We start from the raw sequence: 25,570 nt of genomic DNA on the forward strand, positions 1-25,570 counted from the left end.
ATTTCTTTAACTGGAATGGAACGGAAGCTGGATGGATTCTGGTATGTAGTCTAAAATGTATCAACAGAACCTGAAATCCTTTATCTTTTATTTGCAGCCTGATTTAGCTTATAGCAGTCTGAAATGGTTTTGCCTCGATAGGAAATAAGCATTGCTCACAGCTTAAGAATTTCAAGCTCTTGTTTTCAGATAAGGTTTAGCTTAAAAGCTTTGCTGTTCTTTCTTAGTGTAGATGTTGAACCTCATAAAGTAATGTTCAGACGCATTTGAAAATTAAATCAATTATAAGAGCTGAAATTGAAAGAGTTTTCAGTTATGAATGTTTTCAAGTTTTTGGGATTCGTTATTCTGGTATTGATTTTCAAATTCTGTAAGTAATTATTTCATTTGATTTTGACTAGTTTTTAAAGAAAACAAATTCACAATTTTGATACAATAAAATAAAAGAAAGCCGAAATATTTCTATTTTTTAAAATAGTGAATATTAAAATATGTCTTAATCTAAAACATAAGATTAAATTTAAAAAAAATTCTTATTAAATCTTTTAAATATACTTAGTTGATTAATAGAATCTGAGATTCCTTTAGAAAGGAAGTTCCTTTATATTATTTTATTATATACTAATCGCTTTTAGAATCTAATAGACTTCCTGGGGTATTTATTTGTTAATTCAATTAAATCTTACATAACTTTAATTAAAGATTCCTTCAATTAAGTATTTTTAAGAATCATATTATGATATACATTAAGCCAGGGATACAAACTAGAATCTCATCAGTTTATTTGTAGCCACGGTGGCCTGATGATAAGGGCTCGGCTTCGGAACCGGAAGGTATCAGGCTCGAAATTTTAATTCCATCGAAGAACCGTCGTCTGGTGCCACGCTCCGTCGGGGCAAAACATTCTCTCCCTGGTGTGGAAGTTTGAAGAGGGAGGGGGTGCCAGCTCAGGTGTCGTCCTTGTCATCTGACCACGGTTTAAAATTACGAGGTCCGTCCTAAAATAGCACTAATGTTGCTTTAAAACGGGACGTTAATATGGCTAAACTCATCAGTTTATTGTATAAATAAATTTTTCTAATAGAATGAAGTCACATAACATCGTAATACCATTGAAATCGTAACTTGCCAAATAATCGAACTTCTAATTACCTTTTGTCTTTCACGGAACGATGCTTACTTATTCCCCATGCAAACTGCAGCGAAATCTTTTTTCCTTAACTGTCTCCAACACCAACAATAAAAAAAAAAAAAAAAAAAAAAAACGCTATTAAATAGTTGATCAAAAATTTAAAAGGTTTGGATTTCATTGTAGCAATGTAATATGCTGTTGTTAATTCAATAATATATATTTAAAAGATGCTAAAATTGAAGGAGAAATGCATTGTAACTAAACTAATAAAGACAAATTAAAAGGTATAAAAATCACTTTTGTGCAATATTAATTTTGGAGGCATCTCAAAAAAATTTCAAGATCTCATATTTTTATTGTTTTTTAATTAATTAAATTCTTATAAAAGCTTTTTTTTTTTAAATCTCTCTGGTGTGCACATTTTTATTTTCAAAGTATATTTATGCAAAATTTGGCTTCAATAGATCAAGCAATTTGGCTTTTAGAACGTCTACAGGCACACACATTCTACTTTGTTATTAGTAGAGATAATTTTTCCTGTTATTGATAGTGCATTTCACTCAATTTTTTTTCTTACTTAAAAGAATGTTCTTTTGTAACCTTTTTCTCAGATTTCTTATTTCAAAAATTTTATCTAGGCGGAATGCGATTTCAACTCTGAATATATTGAATTCCTAATCTTTGATATTTCATTTAAAATTCTCTTACTTTATTTAACTCTTAAATGCATATTGTTGCCATTTGCCTACATCCAGAGCAAATAAAAAGGTAATCAATTACCAAGAAGAAGCACGGATGCTTGGCTTACTCACTTAAAACCCATGCATCTGTGGTGAATAGCTTATAAGCCAGTTAACAGCTACGAAACACGGGCAATTGCTTTTGTATTGTGGTCTTGTTACTCGGCTGTGAACCACAAGGTCCCAGGTTCTATCCTCGCTCATACCGAAACGCTACATATCTAACAACTCATCTAGGATCAACTGGAAACCCAAAAATGCTGGAAGGAAAATCGTGTAACAATACAAAACCCGTTCTGCCGATTGTCCACAGAGTTTAAGATAACAAAATCGCCTTTCTGGAAGTTTTCGAGATAAAAGAAACTGAAATACAACAAGACAGTATCTGAAAAAATAAACTACTTATTGAAGAACTGTTTCATTAAAATGCACGCCACTTATACTATTATCCCTCAAACGCAATATTTCTTTGAGAAGTTCAGTTATCAAACTTGTGATCACAGTTACAGTAAACGATAACAGTTATTGCAATCAGTGTTACAGTAAACGATAACAGTTATTGCAATCACTGTTACAGCAACCAATAGTCCAACTAATGTTATAGGAGCTATTTCCGAAATAACAGGGAATTTTTAAACTTTAGATTTAATTTTGAAATGGCAATTTCTTAAAAATGTATATATGTATTTCTTTTATGCAGGTGTTGTTTCCGGTGATAGTTGTACCCATCTAAGTGCAGCTTCTGGAACTATCTCATTTGATAGACATGAGTCCAGATATTCGAGATGCTGGAAAATTATAGTTCCGGCAAACAGCTATGTTCATCTGACAATGGAATCATTTTATTCATCTAGTGGGGTAAATGAGTTTTGAATATTTTATTTTAAGTTTTTTTTTCTCAAATTATGTTATTTTTCATTTTTTTTTTTTTTTTTTTTTGCTTCTAATAGCATATTTCATGCATAATGTACAGGCTGAATACAAAGTTTTACCCTGATTACAAAAATGTATCGAGTAAGAAATTATATGTACAGGCATGTTTCTTTTGTTTTGCCAATTGCCAATTTCTTAATTGTAGTTTTAGATAAACTGTTGCAACGATTTCATATAGGACACAATGCAACAAAAAAGTCAAAGAAAACGAGCTTATTTTTCAATCTTTAGCTAATTTTACCAAATTATCTTGGTGTTGGATTTAACTTGATTGTAATTTTATCTTTTGTTTCATTGAACAAATCATAACTTATTATTATTAAAAAATCAAAATTTGATAAAAAAAATTTAATTACTTTTTTTGTATTAAGTTTGTAATCTTTTTTAATTACAAATGTTCTAGCATTTTAGTCGAATTTATTTCTCTTGAATTTTCTCTCTTTAAATGAAAATCTTTATAAAACACGTCATAGAGTAAAAAATGCAAAATTTTGGAAATAAAAAATTGCGAAAAGAGTTTATGTGTCCAGAAATTATTTGCGTTGTTTTCAAACGATAAAATTTTTAAATGTCATACTCTCTACAAACTGTCCAATCAAAAACCATCAAAATGCTCTACTGAGCAGACCTGCAGTTACCACATTTGGTACGCAGCTCTTTCTCAGGGAATAGAGGTTCACTAAATACTGATTTTAAAATTTTTAATTTTTAAAAAATTTATTGAAATCTTAGCGTTTATTCTCAATACTTTAGAAGCAAATTACTACACAAAAACCTTTTTTTTTACATTATTTTAAAATTTAAGGAATTTAATTATTCTATAATATCAAATTTGTTTCCTAAAATTTTTCTTGAATTTTAGTGAACGTTTTAACATTTATTCAAGTATAATTTGTAAAAGCAATATTGCAATAAAACTCAAACCAATTTTGTTGTTTCATCAGATTTTTCACTCTTATATTTCTGCCAATGTTAACGTCTTGATCAAAAAATTTCTTTCCTGAAATATGATTTCTGGGCCATAATTTTCAATTTCGATATTATTATCAAGTTAAGGTTCTTAGACTGGCTTCCCCCATAAACTTAATAATGAGTTACACGAACAATACACTGGCTGAAGGAATCAAACTAGACGAAGATATGTAGTTAAAAATATTACAAATCTGCTACGTTGCTAAATAAAAATTCGAATTTTTCGTTCCTTCTAGGGTTGCTCTTACGCAAAAGTAGAAGTTTCTATTGCAAACAGAGATGAAAAGTATACATTCTGCCCTGAAGAATCTAATTGGCAGCCTGTTATGGCATTTGATGATATTACAGTAACATTTACGATGAGTCACTATAACTACTTTACCAGCAGGTTCTCAATGAGATATCGAGGAGGTGAGTCATTTCTTTTAAATTTAGATATTTAAACCAAGTGATTAATATCGCTAAGTGAAACAATATGACATTTTTCCAGAATATATGAATTCCCGAACCACTTAACAATAGTAAAGTTGTTCTAATTATGAAAATTATTATATCTACTTAAAAAATACGATAGGTTTGTGAAGCTTTAATATCGAAAAATTTATGTATTTAAGATATGTAGCAAAATCGAAGAATCATTTTTTTGATTCCAATTAATTCTCCATTATCGATTTCTCTATCGATTTCGACTTTCATTTTAAATGAAAGTCATTACATACAAGTATGTCAACAATAATTACCTATCCTTCCGCCTCTATCTTAAAAACAGTGCCTAACTATACAGGACGAATCCAAAGTACGATGAGTAGGATGGTGTAAAACTTTTAAAATATTACCTGTTAAATATTTATCAACATTTAATGTTTAAAAATGCTTTGAGGATGATGTTATTAAGATCAAGCAACATAAAAAAATTTAGTGGGCAATTTCCACCAACTAATCCAGTCAAACCTGCTGGTCACCAAATGCGGCTAATATAGGACAGTCATAAAATAACTTTCTCTGTTTTAAGGCCTCCATAATTAAAAGTAATTAATGAAACGAAACTAAATTTCATGAACACTTAATAGAAGGAATGGAGCTATAAATTCCGAAATGCAATCAACAATTCTGCTATTAAAATTATATTGTAAATTCGATTCACACAATTTACTGCATTTTTTTAATTATCGGGCTTATAGGCATCCTGACGGACAGACAAAGATGCATATTTCCTAGTGACTTCCATTATACAAAAATTGATTGAAATCTACAATTTTATAAAAGCAGAATATTTCCTACTGGATGTCATCGTACAAAATTTGATTGAAATCTACACTTCCGAAGATTCAGAATATTTTCTACTGGATGGCATCGTACAAAATTTGATTGAACCGAAGATTCAGAATATGTCCTACTGGATGGCATCGTACAAAATTTGATTGAAATGTTCTCTTCTGAAGATTCAGACTATTTCTTACTGGATGCCATCGTACAAAATTTGATTGAAATGTTCTCTTCTGAAGATTCAGATTATTTCCTACTGGATGCCATCGTACAAAATTTGATTGAAATTTACAACTTTGGAGAGGTATATTTTCTACTGAATGCCATCCTACAAAATTTGATTGAAATCTATAATTCTAAGATAACTTAGAATAGAATACACCAAATTTCAACCATCTTTCTCGTTTCATTTTTCACTTATGGTGTTCACGAACGAGCCAATATAATTCCTAGACTGGAGTGGATAACTGCAAAACGTCTGGAGAGGTCTCTCTGAAACTTCTTGATAAAAATTTTATTCCTTTCCCATCCGCATAAAAATTACCGATTTTGAGGAAGGTCATGAACGTGACGAGAGCTCAAATTTTTATTTCCAGTGTTAGAATCATGCGAGTTGTGAGTTTCCAAGTATGGTACAGAAAACCAGATATTTATTTCGGTCGCCTTTTTGTCTGCCTATTAAAATTACGATACAGAGCAGCAATTTTAATTGCTAGACCGAATTTCATTACGTTAAGTCGCAATAGCCATCGCGTACGCGTACAGTTGAATGTATTGAGGGACAGATGAAGGTGTGGTGAATTGCATATAAGCCAATAACAGCGCTTCTACCCGAACAGCTGTTTTGGTAAAATCGGATTGTTACTGGACTGCTAACCTAAAGGTCCCAGGTTCTATCCTTAGCACATCCCATACCTCTAAATTGGTGACCTCGGACAATGAACCTTCAACCTTCGTACAGCTGTTGTGGCACCATCTACCCGCAACCAAAGTCGTCAGATTCACTTGACGCAGCAAAAAAACTAAATTCGTCAGACTCGCGTGACGCAGCAATCCAAAGTCGCCAGACACACTTGGCCCATTATCACCCACACACGCTCGCCATAACTCTTGGCGCTATTCAAAAACTGGGTACAGGCCCATTAAGACAACATCTACTACTAATAATAATAACTCAATACATCACTACTCAACATCAGTATCGTTCGTCTCCCCCTTCGACTCACTGGAGGGAGAGTACTGTGGTGAATTGCATATAAGCCGCTTCTACCCGAACAGCTGTTTTGGTAAAATCGGATCGTTACTGGACTGCTAACTTAAAGGTCTCAGGTTCTATCCTAACGCGTCTCATACCGCTAAAACGGATGTGATCGAATCTACAATCTGCGTGCTAAAATTGTGAACTGTATTTTATTGGCTCTGTACGTTTTGTAGTTATGGTGTTCAACTGAATTCGGACGGACAGACAAACTTCATAGTAACGGATTTCGTTCAAAATTTGGCAGAAATCAACAGATTTGGTATAAAGACTAAATTCCATCCATCTAGCTTGGAGCATTTTTGAATGATAGTGTTCAGAGGTATAATTAAAAAAAAATGTGTTTTTCTCACAGGAAGGTAGAGATCAGCTAAAATCTTTTTTCGAACAATACTTTTATATTTGAAAACATAAAAATTAAGCCTAAAGCATTGTGAGGCTTCTAATTTAAAGTTCGAGAACCTCCTTACAAATTTTTTCTCGCTTTCTTAAAAATATTATCACTAACTATATTTTACTATTTTGTGAATTCGATATACTTTTTAAAACTTAAAATAACTTTTAAACTTAATTTTTGTTTTCCATACACATCACATGTTGCACGCTGATGCCTTTGTAAATAAAGTATCTTAATAACAAATTTTTCAGAAAATTTTCTGTGTGCTCAGAAGAACATATTCAAATGCTTCAGTGGTGCATGTATTCCTCAATCACAAGTATGTGATGGAATAAAGCACTGCTATGATGGAGATGACGAAAATGGATGTGGTATGTTAAATTTTTTTTTTTTTAACTTTCACTTAATTTTTAACTAATTTTGCTTTTAGCATCGAAATTATAACTTGATGAACAAATTTTTGACTGACCATAGAATAATATTCAAGGTGAATTAAAAATAAGAATAATAAAAAATGAATTTTATTTTGATCTTGCATAATTTCTTTACTCATAATTTCAATTTCCAAAATAATTAAATATAATTTAAATTCCAGTTATATTAGTTTTAATTATATACTGCTTATATCGTATACAAATATGTATTGTAATTGACAAAAGCATCAAATACGTAGATTATCGAGATTAGTTCACCATCTCTTTCGGAACTCCCTCGTCTTTTGATAATACCCGTGTCCCCAAATTCTTGCCATTAACTTGCCTGCCAATATGCCTGCCTAGTGCAGTTATTCCTACCTGCTGCAGTTATCCCTGCCTGCTGTAGTTATTCCTGCCAATATTCTTGCACGTTGCAGTTATCCCTGCATGCTGCATTTATCCTTCTCTATATTTTTCCCTCTACAGTAATTTCTGCCAGCATTCTTGCCTGCTGCAATTACTCCTGCCAATATTCCTGTCTTCTGCAATTACTCCTGCTTGCTGCAGTTATTCCTATCAATATTCCTGTCTTCTGCAATTACTCCTGCTTGCTGCAGTTATTCCTATCAATATTCCTGTCTTCTGCAATTACTCCTGCTTGCTGCAGTTATTCCTGCCAATATTCCTGTCTTCTGCAATTACTCCTGCTTGCTGCAGTTATTCCTGCCAATATTCCTGTCTTCTGCAATTACTCCTGCCTGGTGCAATTACTCCTGCCAATATTCCTTTCTTCCGCAATTACTCCTGCCAATATTCTTATCTTCTGCAATTACTCCTGCCAATATTCTTATCTTCTGCAATTACTCCTGCCAATATTCTTATCTTCTGCAATTACTCCTGCCAATATTCTTATCTTCTGCAATTACTCCTGCCAATATTCCTGTCTTCTGCAATTACTCCTACCAGCTACAATTATTCCTGCTAATATTCTTGCCTGCTGAAGTTATTCGATGCAGCAAAGCAAAAACAACACTGTATACTATTAGATTTTGTCTTTAATTGGGCTCATTCAGAAGAAATGTTATGCATTCATATTGGAAAAGAATAAAAAGAACCGATGATTTAAATTCCTTTCTATATTTTAGAAACGGGAGTTTTTGCGATTCCAGGAGTGGATGACAGTCGACTCGAGGGAATAAGATGGTTGAAGCAAAAGTGGTCGGCCGCATCGGGTTGGCAGGAAAACACTCACAGGGGAGTTATAGCTTTGAGTTTAGCAACCGAAAAGAATGCTACGGGGATCGACATAGAAGGAAATCTGATGGTGAAACAACTGGAAGTTCAGGCCTTGGCTTCTCTCTTGAGGTAAATATCGAAGCGACCACTTTCAGTAATGTTAGGAAATTATTTTATAATGAAAAAATACTGCGGAAATTTAATCAAATCAAATAATATTATTCGAAAACATTTCTGTTAATGATGGTAAAGTATTTATTTAAAAAAAAATTATTTCTTGCAAAGTATTAATTTATTCCTTAATTTTTTTTGGATATATAAAATTTGAATATGATATATGAAAAAATGTGACTCCAGCAATATTTGAATCATATAATAATGTAAACTATACACCATTTCTAATATATATTGATTTTTAAATGTGTGAATAATATAATGTTGTTTCAAACTTAGAAATACTATTTCAAAGATCGAAAAAAAAAAACATTTTAAGATTTTGCATGCATTTCATAATACATTTCTGTAATTCCATTCTTCAGTTTGAATTCATTGCAATTAACTGATACATACTACTAATGAGAATACAATTAAGAAAGTTTTTAGTTATATGTATGTTATATTATATCATACATATAATAATATAATGTAATACAATATAATCACATAATTAATGTATGTCATATGTTATATAATATTATCATGCATACAATCAAATAAAATAATACAATATACAATATAATCTTATAGCAAACATTAGTTATATAATACAGGAATAATACATATTAAGAAATATTTTAGTTATATAAGCTATATTTATATTTTTGTTTAGGTAGTTAATGAATTAATATACTAAATTTAATTTGGAATCAACTTTGAAATCCTTTTTTTATTAAAGATTAAATTAATAAATGATTCTTAACATTTTTCAAATTTTGAATTTTCTTTAATCAAAATATATGACCTTTTATTTATTTATTAATTTGTTTTTGCTTCTATTATTAAACAGATCTTTTTCATTCTAATTTTATAAAAATATTTATAACAGTTCTCAGTTTTCATATTAACTGCAGAAAAGAAATAAATTCTTTTAATTACTCAAAATTCTTTAAATAATTTAATCATAACAGTGGTCATTTTGGAACATACATTGTTGAAATCTTAAGATGATAACCGATGATAGATGATAAATTTTAACCGATAATCCATCGGTTAAAATTTATTATACGAAATATACTGAAATATTTTTGCAGTTTAACCCATTAAAAAGCCATTTTTTTCTAGTCATGGTATATTAAAATATTTTTAGGATTTTAATTGGCTTAAGCTGTTGTTGTTGTTGTTTATGGTATTTAGTGGCGCAAGGGCCATATTTGGCCATGCTGCGCCAAGCAAATGGTAAAAAATAAATGTAGAAGTAAAACATTAATATATAGTTTTTTATACATTATAATTGGCTTAAGCAAAATTATACATTTTGACTCTTTGATAAAGCTCTTTTGATTAGTTAATTAATTTTAATAATTAATAATTAATTAACAAATCAAGACACACTATTTTGTTTGAAATAAGGAATTGAAGCTTCTTAGTTTCTGTCTTATTGAAAAATTTGTCAAAACTTACGCTAACCTACATAATTTCACACAAAAATTGATGAATTTTGTGGGAAACATACTTCCCATAGCCATAGAAAGGGTTAAAAAATACTCTGGAATGTTTGAATTTGACAATTTTTGAAGTAAAATAATTTTATAACTATTTCAACTTATACACCCCTGTAGAAATGAAACGGATCCATTATCGGCAAATCAACTAAGTATGTTTGTCAATGCTCTGGTCGCGTCCTGCCAAGATCCCTACAACTTCCACGGGTATGATTTGGTGAAACTGCTGAAAGAAAAAGTTGAAACTTCTTCTTTAACTAATCGCCCTGTGTCTTATTTGGCTCTCTGCAACGCCGGCGAAACTTTGCCAGTCAATGCCACCAATGATCTCAGTGAAGTCTTGAACAGCGATTCGGAATATCCATTTCTTTTAGGTATTATTTTCATTTTTAATACAATTATTTAAAGCTGATTGCATGAAATGTGCATCTCTTGAGATTCATTCTTGATATTTATGAATGGCGGTAAAAATCGTGAGTATTGGAAAATGTATATTTTTTTTCATGGAGTTAAATTAATTTTACTTTAAAATTTTACGAATATCGGATACTAGTAATAAGTGTTTGTTTCTCCTTTGGAATGTATAAAGAACTCATTTTACATAAAAATGTTAAGTAAGGTAGGAAATATATGTATAATTTGGGAAAACCCGCTTTGATTATTTATGATAGGAAAACGAAAAAATATTAGGAAATATTTGTAGGTATATTTTAATACTATTTCATTTTTTTAGAATTTGTTTTAATCGTGATCCTATGGCTTGTTTTTTTTTTTTTTAACTATTAGAGATAGACAATCACTTCAAATTAAAAAAGTACTTTAAAGGTTACAAGTTTAGTTTAGTTTAGTTATATTAACGTCCCGTTGTAAAGCAACACTAGGGCTATTTTGGGACGGACCTCGTCATTTTGAACTGCGGTCAGATGACGAGGACGACACCTGAGCTGGTACCCCCCTCTCCACGCCGCACCACACCAGCGGGAGGACGTTTGGCATGACGGATTTAACGTGCAACAGACCCCCTTACACGACGGTTCTTCGGTGGAATCGGGTCTCGAACCTTCAAACCTATGGCTCACAAGCCGAGACCTTACCACCAGGCCACCGCGGTCTCATTAAAGGATACAAAGCATTATATTTCATGCTATTTGAATTAATGAAAATATAGTCAAAAGATTACAACATTTATATTTTTATAAAAATTTTAGTTCTATTAACGTATAATAAAAAAAAAATTCTTGATATGCTAATATATATTTTTTAAATGTTCACACTTCTTCTATTAAAACTAACTGAGTTATGAAGCTTTGAATGTCCTTATTTTAGACCATTTAAAAGACCATTTCCGTCATAATTCATTTTTTAAGCGGATGTTAATTGACCTAAAATTAAGAAATTCGGAGCTTCATTAATTAATCAGTTTTAAGACTCGGAAAAGATTATTTTTTTTAAAATTAGAATGTACATGAATGAAGAATATTTTATTTAATACTAGGTGATACACCCGGCGATGTCTGGGATTAAAACCTTTAGATGCGTTATTCTTTTAATATAAAAACTCCTTTTCTTTAAGTTATCATAATCCTTTTATCGCCTACAGTCCTGTCTTCTTGCAGTTTTAATGAAACGAAATCCATTTATTATCTTACATTTCTTTAATTAAAAAATATCAGCAATATCTTTAGAGCTGACAGTTTCAAAAATCGTCAAAACCTGATTTTCTCTAGAAATTAGTTATAATTGTATAACAAATGTTGCTCGCAAGAGAGTAGTATAAAAATGGTTTATTAAAATAGTTTTTCCGATACAAATTATTAATCGCCTCTACTTCTAAATTTTCTCTTAGATTTTTTTTTTTTTCATATGCGCTGTCAACAACTCTTTGCATATGTTCGTGTTCTTGAAAAGTTGAAACAAAAATATTTTACTTGCACACGAGAGAGAGATTTACTTTCTGAGGCTTCGTTTAAATTTTTACGGTACACTTATGTTTCGCATTCAGCCAACGTCAAAACATAACTTTAAGCGCTTAACTGTTTTGCCCGAGTGTCATACGTGCATCGATTTATCGAATTTTGGTAGTTGCAAGCAAAAAATAAACCATTCATAATAATTATAATTCAATACGAAAATTACTTCGAATACATAGATAAGTCAAGTAATCAATGGATTTCCATTTGAATCAAAATAAGAAAATATTCCCAAAATAGGAGGTGTCATCTTATTAAGCAAAGAAAATAGTAAAGAAAATAAAACAGTTAAGTGGTTAAAAAAAAAAACATCTAATAAATAATAGCCTAAAAGCGAAATAGAACCAACGGGACTGGTCCCTCTAAAACTTTGTAACATACTCTCTGAGGATCTTAAAATACTCTCTGATGATGATCTGATGATTTTAACATACTCTCTGATGATCTCTGATGATCTTAACATGATCTCTGATGATCATACTCTCTGATGATCTTAACATGATCTCTGATGATCATACTCTCTGATGATCTTAACATGATCTCTGATGATCATACTCTCTGATGATCTCTGATGATCATACTCTCTGATGATCTCTGATGATCATACTCTCTGATGATCTCTGATGATCATACTCTCTGATGATCTCTGATGATCTCTGATGATCATACTCTCTGATGATCTCTGATGATCTCTGATGATCATACTCTCTGATGATCTCTGATGATCATACTCTCTGATGATCTTAACATACTCTGATGATCATACTCTCTGATGATCTTAACATACTCTGATGATCATACTCTCTGATGATCTTAACATACTCGGATGATCATACTCTCTGATGATCATACTCTCTGATGATCATACTCTCTGATGATCATACTCTCTGATGATCATACTCTCTGTTGATCATACTCTCTGATGATCTTAACATACTCTGATGATCATACTCTCTGATGATCATACTCTCTGATGATCTTAACATACTCTGATGATCTCTCATAATCATAACAGAGAACGCCTTACAATGCATTGGCACAAAATAGTTATGGAATACTAACTTTGGCATTAATTTAGAGTTTTTACTGAATCTGTCGTGTCATCCTTGGAGAGCAATTTGGCCATCAATCCCTGGCATGTGCTAAAAATATCCAAAAATCGAATTTTTGTTTTAGACACATTTTCCTCAATCGGTTGAAACAAAAATTTGACACAAAACTGCACTTATAGTCGTAAAAATCCTTTGCCAAATTACAAATATTTAACTCATTGTATTTTGGAATTATCGTTTTTGCCTGTTTTTGAAAGTACAGACCGACAGACACTCAACTCGTAATTGGCTTTGGCTCAAAATATGGCTTGTTCTACTAATTCTTGTTAAATCTCTGTACCGAATTTTATCCATCTAGCTCTCTTCTTTTTACAATTATTGTGTTATCTTAAATTCGAGCAGCCGAACAGACATGCTTTCTCTGAACAGAGGCAGATTTTTACTCAAAATTTGACAGAAACCTGCAAATTTTATGTAAAGACCTTATACCAAATTTCATCTGCCTATCTCAAAGCGGTTTTGAGTTATCTTTGTCACAGACAGACAGATGGATGGAGGACATTTTCCAAAAACTTGTTTATCGAACTCGTAAAAGTCTAAAACGTGGAGATTCGTCAAAATCTCGAGTTCGAATTTTTTGACGATTATTATACTTTCTCTATACTACGTATGAGAGAAAGTAAAAAATTGTGGTAGAGTATTCTTATAGTGGTCTTAACGTTGCTCAGCAAAGAAGTACCTAAAAGCTTCTTTCAAAATCGTCTGCACTAATATTTTTTTTAAAAATTAATATTAATTGAAATAATTGAGTAAAACTAATATTCACACCATTGAAAAGTGGAAATTTTGAATTCTATAGTGGTATAAAAACATTTTCTAGTATACTATACAAAAAAGCAGTGTTTTGGTTATTTCTCATAACCTGAACCAGTTGCTGCCGTTGAAATGTGCTTCATTCGATCGCTAAGCTTTACTTTTGCTATATCGGACTCATGGACTGACTTTCGTTTGCTTCTAAATTACTATTTCCCTGCCCTTGAAAATCTATGTCAAAAAATGTTTTTAAATAATAGAAAAATTTGAAAAAAATAGCGGAATGGTAGTTGAAAGTCTTAACTTTGAAAAACAAAGGAATATATAAAAATTTCCTCATTTCAAAATCATCTGCGTTAAATTTTCTAAAGAATTACTAACAACTGAAGATAAATTGCACAAAAATAAAATCCGGCATTGTTAAAAAGATAAAAAAGTTTAAAATTTTGATAGTAGGTTAAAAAGGTTTTAAAATTGTGATAGCGTAGAATTTTTAGGATTAACTTCCTGGGAAGTTTCTGCGTGAAATGGGCGAAATTTGGGTTAATATCTCAAAAATTAATATAATAGAAAAAAGGTATTAAAATTATGTTAGTGTAGAATTTTCAGAAGTAATTTCCTTCGATGTTTTAGTGGGAAACAGATGAAATCTGGGCTGATATCTCAAACGTTAAAGCGATTGCTATTGGCGTACTTCTGTTTCCTTTGATAGCAAGAGTTTTATTTTTCTTAGCTCCCGTTTGAACGACTGATATTAGACCAATTTCCAGGCATCGCTTTGAAGCAAATGGGAACCTCGTACAACATAGGTATTAAAAAATAGAGAGAAATTAAAGAAATAGTGGTAAATTCGAGTTAATATTACTTTTAAGGTTTTAAATTTTTTATAATTAATAACAACTGAAAGAAATTTTGTGCAAAAATAGAACTGATATCATCGAATTTTAAGATGGTATTAAAATATTTCTTGTAATAGTTTTTGCTCCGAAGTTAACTGCAGAAAAGTAGCAATAATTTCGATGATTTTTTAATTAATTAAAAATTTAATTTTTGCACTTTCAAAAGTTTTTTTCTTTTATCTTAATAAATAGTTGTGTAAAGTTTGGTTGAAATTGTTTGAAAAACATTATATTATATATATATATATATATATATATATACAGCCACTATGACTTTTACTTATATTAAGATTATTAATAGGGCCTAAAAATCAAACAAAAGTTTGGATTTCTTTCAATTATTTCAGTAGCGCATTTATGAAACCTAGAAACATAAAATCTAATTCTTTATTTCATTTAAAGCGCTTTTAATAAAAATATGCCTGTATAAAACTTTTTAAAATTAATTATTGTTAGGATGACGATTAGAGTAGGAATTTCGAATATTTTGTGTATTCAGACTGACATAATAGCTATATGAAAGTCGAGAATAAAGAAAATATTATGCAGTGAAAGATTATTTAAATAGGAAAAGGATATCTAATTTTTTTAAAATTAACTTAATCTTTTTCAGACTCAAAATATTTAAATACATGATGAAACTGATTCATTTTTAATTACTATGCTAAAACTATTCAACTTACACACGATTATTTCATCTAAATCAGAGGTTCCCAAACTTTTTTTTCTCTTGGACCACTTTCAAAGTTTTACTATTTTCGGTAGACCCCCTGCTGCTACATTTCTACTGTATTCCCAAAACTCCTAAAAAATATCACCCTAAATTGGGGGTGTTAAGAAAAAAAAAGTAGCACATTTTCTTGTGTCCTATTTATTAAAATAATACTTGTGGTTATACAAAATTATAAACATTTATTATTACAAACAATCAACAATTGACAAAAAATCAACAATGAACTCTGAAATGTAAATCAACAATAAAAAATAGTCCTACTTTTAATGAGACGGATGTACTTGATGAATTGACAGCAAATTATCAATATTTGGCTTCAGTTTTGTAAGAAGCAATCTCAAATCTCCCCGTTCTGTGATGTTCAATCTGCTCCTTTCTTTTTGTTAACAGGTTGGTAACGGCACTAAAACTTCTTTCGACAAGATATGACGAGGGAAACGCTATCAAAAATTTCTCGCAATTTCCCACAGCCCAGGATATTTTTCGGGGATTTCTGCCAGCGCCCAAAATGTTTGATAGCCTTTTTCAAATCTCACCTTCAGTTCCTCGTTGGTGCTGAGCTCAAGTAGCTCCTCTTGTAATACCACATTCGCTTCTTTCGTTTCATCAAATGGGGTTATGATCCATGGTGGTATTTCCATCGTCAGAATATCTTCAAATTTATTTTTGAAGTCATCATGCAGGGTATTTAAATGTTGAGCGTATGTCTGAATATCCTCATCAAGACATTCTATCTGTGACAAGTGCAGAAACTGGGAGAATTCACGCCGACTAATATTTTGCTTCATTAATTTCAATTTACCAAGAAAAGCCGAAATTACACCCTTTGTTTTTATTAAATTAAGGCTGTCCCCTTGTAACTGCAAGTTAACATCATTGAATTTTATGAACAAATCTGTTAAGTATGCAATGTCCGCTTTATATTTGATCAGATTTTCTTTTAAATCTACGTTGATAGGTAAATCCAAGCCAAAATTTTTGTTCTTTATTATGAAAACCAGAAACTTTTTCGTGGACCCCCACTTACTACTTGTGAACCCCTGTTTTCTTTTCAAATCTTTGTGGACCCCCATGTGGTCTCCTATGGACCCCTGGGGGTCCACCTGGACCACTTTGGGAACCTATGATCTAAATATAACAATAAACATACATATAAAAATTATAATTTCCAAATATTCTATTTGCAGTATTCATTCAATATCTTAGAAATCAAAAATTTGAAATCAGCTGTTTTATGATGTTTCCACATATTTTTTTAAAAATGTAAATATTCAGAAGTGAAAATTACAAACAATTTGCACGCTATAGAAATACAAACTACTCAATATATTTCCCCCCAGATTTTGCTCATAAGTGACACTATGGAGATTTTAGTTAATATTTCATAATAATTCACATTAGATGCTAAAACTATTAAACTTTAAATGCTATTAAATTCTATTTATATAATTCTTTACTTTTATAACAGTTATCTTCACGTCCATTTGGAGAAATACTATGCAGGAGAGATTAAAAATGAATTTAAAAAAATCGTATAGAAATGTACAAATTTGATATAATCTTCATATCCAAATTTTATGTAATTTAAAGCGTTTTTGAGCTGTGAAATTCACAGACATAAGTCCAAAGATGAATGTTTAAAAAAAAATTATTTTTATTTGGAAAAATCTGTAGTAAGGAGATTCACAAAAACATCTACTCCTTTAGTTCTTTTACGATTACAATACTTACTCTTTATATATTTCGTTAACGAGAAAATAAAAATTAACTTTCAGCATTTTTTAAAAATTGTTTGGTGTAATGTCCATTTTTACGAAAAGGTAAGAGATTTAAAAACAACTTTATGCGAACGATATTCTTATTTTAACCAACAATAAAATTGAGGGCGACAAGAGAATTTTAAGCTATGCAATGTTTTTTTCTCATAAAAAACAGTTTATATATTTTTGAAAATAGTTTTAAAACACAGTTTATTTATTTTCATTCGAGCAACATATATAAACTAGTAGAAATAAATATCAGTGTAGTCTCTCTAATCTGAAAGTTTAATACTTCTTTGCAAATAATTATTTTGATCATTTTGCCATATAAGATTCTTGTCAAGAAATATTTTATGCATTCTGTTATCCCTTGCAGACGTTCAAGCTGCAGCTGTCATGGCATTTTCCTGCGTCGAAACCATTGCGCACAATGGCACCAATTCATCCTTAATAGATAAGGACTACGAGGAAGCTATAGCAAGATTCAAGAAATTACAGCTCGAAGATGGCAGCTTTGGCAATATCTACACGAGTGCCATCGTTACGCAAGTGAGTTGAAAAATTAAAATTCACACATTTTTAATTGAATATCGTTTCAAAATATTAACTTGTTCATGGGCTTTTTTTATTAGCAGATTTCTAATACTTGTCCATCATTTAAAAGGCAAGAATTTCCTTGATTTCGCTAATTTGTCAAAAAAATCTCAGAAAAACATATTAGTTTTAAAAAATATAGCATTATTTTTAATGCTATATTTTAGCTTGTATAGCATTAGTTTTAAAAATAAGCTATATTAGCATTAGTTTTAAAAATAAGCTATATTTTAGCTTGTATAGTATTATTTGTAAAAATAATAATAATAACAACCCAGAGTATAACCAACCGGAGTGTTTTCCTCAAAACTTTCTCGCATATTCTGTAATAAAAGCGTAATTCGAGGGACGTCTTGCATGGTTTTCGCGCACAATAATCCCAAAATATTAAACTTTGGCGAAAATTTAGCATTTTTACTAAATTTATAATAGGATTCTTGGCGAGTTTCTTGGCGGTTAATTCCCGACATGCGCTAATAGTATCCGAAAACAGAATTTGTGTTTCAGATGCATTTTTCCCAATAGATTGAAACTAGAATTTGACACAGAATTACAATCTTAGACAGAAAATCACATATTAAATTATATATAACATATTTAAGTTATCGCATTTATATGTGACTGAAAGTACATACCGACAGACGGACGGTCAACACCTTATTGGATTTTCCTCAAAATTTGATAGGTGTCTCACCATAGATGTTAAATCTGTATAAGGATTTTATATATGTAGTTCTCCTCGTTATGTAGTTATCTCGTGAAATTATATTCGAACAGACATACTACTGCTGAAAGAATTTATCTGAAAATGTGACAGAAATCTACAAATTTAGTGTAAAGGTTGTATATCAAATTTCATCATTTTAACTCAGTTTTTATTCTTGTCATAGACAAACAGACATTTCCCAAATATGTATTTTTCGAACTCAGGGTGGTCTAAAACATGGAGTTTCGTTAAAATCCCGAGTTATTTGTTTATTATATTTTGTTTGCCTTTCAATGTTTAAAAATGCTGATTCCTTTTATTTCGGTTTATAGTATTAATCGTCTGTAAAATTTAAAAGTAGAACACTCTTTCTTGCCAAAAGCATTGAAATTGCGCCAACTGCCCAAAATTCCGCCATCTTGGGTAATATTAAAATAATAGAGTAAGGATAATATAAATGTATTTCATCGTTGCAAAAAAATTGTCAGGATCGTCACTTTTGAGAAAATTTGCCAAAAATTCAACGTTGGCGATCGCATCTTAAGTCGAGCTGGATCGCTTTTAGATGATTATTTTAAATAAAACTTCTTGTAGAGGATTTAATCAATTACAATGTTTATCATATTTGCATCGATTGTAAATGGCTTCCTTATAAGCAATAAGTGATAGGATGGAAAAATGCGACTTCAAAACATAAAAAGGCTTACAGTTTTGTTCGCGTATTTTAATTATCGTTTCTTACGATTTTACTTAACTATTTAACCAGACAGTTTATTTCGTCAGTTTGACGACATTCGACAGTTTGTTTAGAGTCTTATATGCAATAAATCATTATTTAATTTAATGAAAACTTATCTCATTAAACTGTGCATTTTGATTAATATTAAATGAATGCAAACAATGTCCACATGAATCTCGAAACTACAATTAATGTCTATATCATTTGACAGGTATATAGTTTTAGCTGTAAAAAGTTTTAAGCAACGAAAAGAAATATATTTTATTTCTGTTTCAGTCAAAAAAAATAGTTTGCTGAAAAAATATGAAATCTAAATAGATTGTAGAAAAATTTAGAAAAATATTCTTGACGCACTAACATTTTAATGACAAAAAAACGTTAAATACTACTATGATCAAAGCTGAGTAACGAGTTAAAAGTTTTTAATTTCATTATTTTAAAATTATAAAAGGCTACCTCAAAGAAAATGGGGTATGATGGTAAATAATCTTCAGCGAAACAGCCATTGAAATAATTTGAAACGTCGAAAATAGTGATATTCAACCTCGTCATAAAAAGAATGATTTTTTTTTTTTAACTGAAAATGTTAGTGTGCCAAAAATGTTTGCTTAATGTGACTAGTGGGATAAGAAACCTACACAAAAATTTAGACTTCGCGATATTTTCAGGAATGGGTTTATTTACGAAGCAACGTAAAATATCTCATCATATACTTTAACCCATTAAAGGGCCATTTTTTTCTAGTCATATGTTAAAATATTTTTAGGCTTGAAATTAGAATAAGAAAAGGGATTCATTTAGCTTATTAGATAAATTTAATTTGATTCATTAATTCATTTGGTTAATTAATAATTAAGTAACAAATCAAAACACATCATTTGTGTAAGATAAAGAACTGAAGCATCTAAGTTTCTGTCTTTGAAAAAAAAATTGTCAGAACTTATGCCAACATACATAATTTCATACAAAGATTGATAAATTGGGTGGGAAGCATACTTCCCACAGCCCTGGAAAGGGTTAAGATATCTTTTCAACTGGAACTATATGCCTAAAGGTTTAAAAATTAGCAAATGGATAAGGATAAAAATAGATACCTAATGTTATCCACAGTTTTATTTAAAAAGTATCTAAAAATGTTTGTTTATAAATTCATTCATATTTAAATTGATGAAATGCTTAAACAATCACTTTTTTACAGGCGTTAATCTCAGCTGCAGAAGAAAACAGCAAAGACTGGAATCTTAACGGAGCAGTCAGTTATTTGATGAAATATTTAAATTCGACATCCGTGGACTTTTTAGCGACGTACTTGATTCTACCCGTTTTGAATGGGAATTGTCTCGCAGATATCAAAAGCATCAATTGCACTGTTGGTTTACAACGTGGATCACAAGGTACAACACACAGTGAAAATTTGAGTGTACTTACATATTGCCATTAATTAATTCGAATCTTTCATTTCTCTTATCTCTTTTATTTTATTCCTTCTAAATATGTTCCGAAGGGAAGCTTTAGGGATTGGTCTCCCCAAAACTTTCTCGCATATTCTGTACCAAATGTACTTGTATCTAATTAATCGTTACCATTGCTGAACAATAGATATGAGTGCGGTAGGTGACTAAGTCTATTTTTTTGTCATATTATGAAATTTTTTTTTATTTAATATTTTTTAATGTTTAAACAGATTCTCTTTACAAAATCGTTAGAATTTTTTTCCAAGTCTATTTTTGGAAACGTACATAGGTTTTTATATTTGCAGTTACTTACTTTTTAATGCTATTTTATATCTTTAGACTATTAATTCAAATTTTAATCTTTGTTAGAATTTCTTACGAAATATGTCACAAATTAAGATCCATTGCATACTTTTTATTCAAATTTGATATAATAATTTCCCAATATGGTCTGCAGCTACAGAATAAGTAATCTGTCCATTTAGAACTATTTTAGTTGTTTTTGTGTTCCACAATGGGAGTTTTTTTAAAAAATTCCGTATTATTTATCAATTGAACCCTAATATTTAAAGAATGGATAGAAATGAAACTTGTTTTTTAATTCAGGAACAAGATAATATATTTCTTAAGCTATCTGAAAAATTTTAAGCGAATCATTTTATAAAACTCTCAACTACGACTGGTATATTTTAATTGGTAACTGGTTTTTAACTGGTATATTTTGGTTACATAGATGTTTTTTCAACTTTTTTTTATGCAAATATTTAAAAATATTATTTTCGAACGTTTTTTGAAGAAAAAAAAATTATTCCAAACTTAGTCACATCCTTAAAGTGATAATCTTTGGCAATTGCTTTTGTTGACTAATCTCTGGAATGCTGTTAATACCAAAATATCAGAAAACCGAATGTGTATTTTGGACATCTTTTTTTCGATCGATTAAAAGTAAAATATGACACCCAATTACAATTGTAGTCAAAAATCATATACCAATTTTCATAAGTTTGCATTAACTCAAAAATTTATGCAAGCGCATTTGCATGCATATAAAAATACAGACCGACAGACAGTTAACCTCCTGACAGATTTGACTCCAAACTGATGCATATCTATGCTTTAAATATTAAAAATGTGGAACAAATTTTATTTATCTGGCTCTCTTTGTTTAGTATTTATTGTGTTAACTTATATACAGACAACTGGACAATTAGACTTCCTCAGAGTGGATTTCGTTCAAAATTGAATAAAACTCTATAAAACTGGAGTGGAGACCGCATACTAAATTTCAACCATGTAGTTCAAATCGTTTTTGAATTACCGTGTTCACAGATAGAGAGAAACATAAGTACAAAAATTAGTTTTCCGGATAAGGGATCAATTTAGAGACATGCTAAAAACTTCAGATCGAATTTGATGACTTCAATAATTTCTCTTCATATATTTCGTTTTTGAGAAAGTAAAAGAGACTATGGAAAACATTTTCAAAAGTTATGAAACAATAAAGGATAAAAAAAAACCAATAGGAGTATTTCTCTTTCGACACTGTTGCACATTAACACAGCGCTTTTCTTAGTACAGAGAAAAAGACTGAGTATAGATTTGGAGTTTCGTCGTTTCCACTGATTTTGTCCAAAATTTGACCATTACAGGGATAAGACCACTTAGATAAATTTCATTTATCTAAATCATGGCGTTTTCCATTTTTCCAAATAAAATACTCGAAAAAATGCCGACCGATAGATGGTCTAGTCCACATTTTAGGATCGAGACAAATATTTATGTTCTTGTGTTAAATCTTTAATTTGATCCACCTAGTTAAGTATGTTTTTGTTAGCGTGTTCTTATGGAAACGAAAGGACGAACAAACAGATTTCCTGATACAGGTTTTCGTTTAAAATTTGATAGAAATTGGCAAACTTTTGTGAAACGCCACGTAGCAAATTTCATGCTTGTAGGTAGTTGTGTTTAATAGTTATCATATTCGTAAACCGACAGAGAGACCTAACTCTAAAAATATTTTGATGTTAAACTTGGAGACTTAACAAAATATCTATTTCTTTATTCAAAAAGTTACATACTTTCTCTTTGCATTTTTCACATGCAGAAAATTAAAAATACTTTTAAGATAATGAGAGAAAAACTAAAAACTGCATATATGTGTGTGTGTGTGTGTGTGTGTGTATTATTTTATGGGAAGCAGAATTCAATTTGAAGACAGCGGAGAGACTTTTTACATTTTTAAATTAATTTTATTATCCATCGGGAAAGCATAATTATTTACAAGCAGAGACGCAAACAAGTCACGTCCGCCACAGCGCGGCATAAAAGCAGAAGTCGAAAAAAAGAGCGAAATAAATTATCCCTCGTCTTATATAACATAAGGCATGGATAGGGAATTTTTTTTTTACAATACTAATATATTATTAAGATTCTGATAGGGATTTCTGACGCATGTCAATCACAAGTAAAGGAAACACAGGGATCTTTTTTTAAAAGAATATGCTTACTAGACATTTTTCTATCCCTTCTCGCAGAGCGTGAGAATGTGAGGTTTTTAACCAATTGAGCAATTTTACAAAGCTCTCTTGAATTAATTAAGTAGTGAAAGTGGAATTGTATCACGAAATAAGAGAATATTTTAGAATGAAGTGACTATGGGCTAAATTAAGATAAAATCTTGGAAATTAATTAAATTGAAATTAGAATTAAAATATCATTACATATATATATTCACAAGGCAATTATATCTTACTGTTATTCATTTTTAGAAGAGGGGTCAATATGTATTATATTGATTTAGCCAAAAATCCCCTCGATATTTGAAAAATTTATTGAATCCATTTACTTAATTATACTATTATAATTCTTATCATATAATTTTTAAAATGAATTAAATAGTAAGCTGTTAGGTATGAAAGTTAAATATTTAAAACTTAAAGTGTATTAATAAAACTTTGAAAAGTTCAACAACTTCGATAAGAGATTATGGAGCTTTATTCTAAAGAAAAGTACGAAACACAAGTATCGACACGCTGTGGGACCTTACACAAATGCAGCATTTGTAGAACTCCATCCTATTATACCACGGGTGTGCGCTTCTGCTTTTATAGTTCCCGTGAGAAATTATCGAAAGTTCGAGAAAAATATCCCTGTCTTGACTACTAATAAAGAATCTTCAAAAATCCTGAGCCTCGAAAACTTTGTTTTTGTCGTCAAATTCGCTGCCAATGCCCGAGTTCATTAAATTGATATATATTCAGTATCCGTTACAAATATCTGCGAAACTATCCACCTTATTGTACAGCAAATCACAAATTTGTAACATTTTAATCAATTACATATTCCATTATAAAGTTCAGGTTATTCTTGAACAATCTTCTTGATAATTAGTGTAAAACTGTTTTCATTTCGAATTTAAAAATAAAATAAAATTCAAAAATCTTCTTGATTTATTCAAATACATAATTATTCATAAATATTTCAATTTTTTAATTTTGATTGAATATTGCTACTTTCTTAAAGGTGACTCAGCACTTGACGTGAAAAATAAGCTCGGCCCTAAAATGCGTGTCCAGTATTCCCTGTACATCGGTGACGAGAAGGACATTGTCCACACTTTATCGCTTCGAGTGCCAGAAAACATCACTTTGTTTGAAATCATGCAACTAGCAGAAGAAGCGGACTCCAAATATAAGTATACAGTTTGAATATTTATTTTTTTAAAAACTAGACAGTGAAATTTCAAGATAATCCTTAAATTCTATCCTTTTTTGAAAATTCAGAACTATTGAAATTTCAAGGGAATCTTTAAATTTTATCCTTCTTTGAAAATTTAGAACTATTGAAATTTCAAAAAAAAAAAATGTTTGAATTTTATCCTTCTTTGAAAATTCAGAACCATTGAAATTTCAAAACAATCTTTGAATTTTGTGCTTCTTTGGAAATTCAGAACCATTGAAATTTCAAAACAATCTTTGAATTTTGTGCTTCTTTGGAAATTCAGAACCATTGAAATTTCAAAACAATCTTTGAATTTTGTGCTTCTTTGGAAACTCAGAACCATTGAAATTTCAAAACAATCTTTGAATTTTGTGCTTCTTTGGAAATTCAGAACCATTGAAATTTCAAAACAATCTTTAAAATTTATCCTTTTTTTAATGATTCAGGATCATTTAAGTTTCCAAAGAATCTTTGTATTCTTATTTTATTTGGGGGGGGGGATTCAGAACCATGGAAATTTTGAAAAGAATTTTGAAATTCTGGACCTTTAAAATTTCCATTTTTAATTCTAAATCTATTAAATTTAGAAAAACTTTTCATTTTTAAACTTTGGCCATACTCCCAGCATATAAGCCTCTTTGATATTGAAAAGAAGATCCCAATGAAGAAGGAACTATTTGCGATAATACCTGCCACACTTTCAGAAATTTTCAAAGCAAAGGTCGAGTATAGTATAGCAAGGTCTAGTATAACACAGCTAGTACTATTTTAGGTACTCAACATAGCTAGAAACAATAAGTACACAACTCTGGTGATTGCACCAGAGGATTATAAATGTTTTCTATGTTATATCGGTTGTTGTTATACGATTATCACTATTACCTGTCCAGCTCTAGTATGCTACAAGAAACTACGATCGTTGTATTTCAAGTTAGTTCATATTCATTATGATACCCTCGTAATCATAAAATATGCAGCATAACGGTTTAGCATTTCATATGTGTGTCAAATCTTGAATACATATGATCTTTCCCCAATTTATCAAATGAGGATTTGTTGGCTTAAAATTTTCATCAAGCCATACGTTAGAAATTCTTTTGCGTCATTAGATTTTTAATA

General features: G+C 30.4%; 1 protein-coding gene across 1 annotated transcript; it reads left to right on the forward strand.

The window, feature by feature from the left end:
* On the forward strand, nucleotides 1–24,438 carry LOC129975012 (uncharacterized protein CG3556-like). Its single transcript, XM_056087874.1, has 9 exons — nucleotides 1–41; nucleotides 2,573–2,730; nucleotides 4,014–4,188; nucleotides 6,950–7,069; nucleotides 8,260–8,479; nucleotides 10,129–10,385; nucleotides 17,615–17,787; nucleotides 20,476–20,671; nucleotides 24,254–24,438. Exons 1-9 carry the CDS (start codon nucleotides 32–34, stop codon nucleotides 24,436–24,438), a joined length of 1,494 nt encoding a protein of 497 aa, XP_055943849.1. The 5' UTR covers nucleotides 1–31.
* The last annotated feature ends 1,132 nt before the right edge of the window (nucleotides 24,439–25,570 follow it).

The sequence above is a fragment of the Argiope bruennichi genome, chromosome 1 (genome assembly GCF_947563725.1).
Source record: "Argiope bruennichi chromosome 1, qqArgBrue1.1, whole genome shotgun sequence".
Classification (NCBI taxonomy): domain Eukaryota; kingdom Metazoa; phylum Arthropoda; class Arachnida; order Araneae; family Araneidae; genus Argiope; species Argiope bruennichi.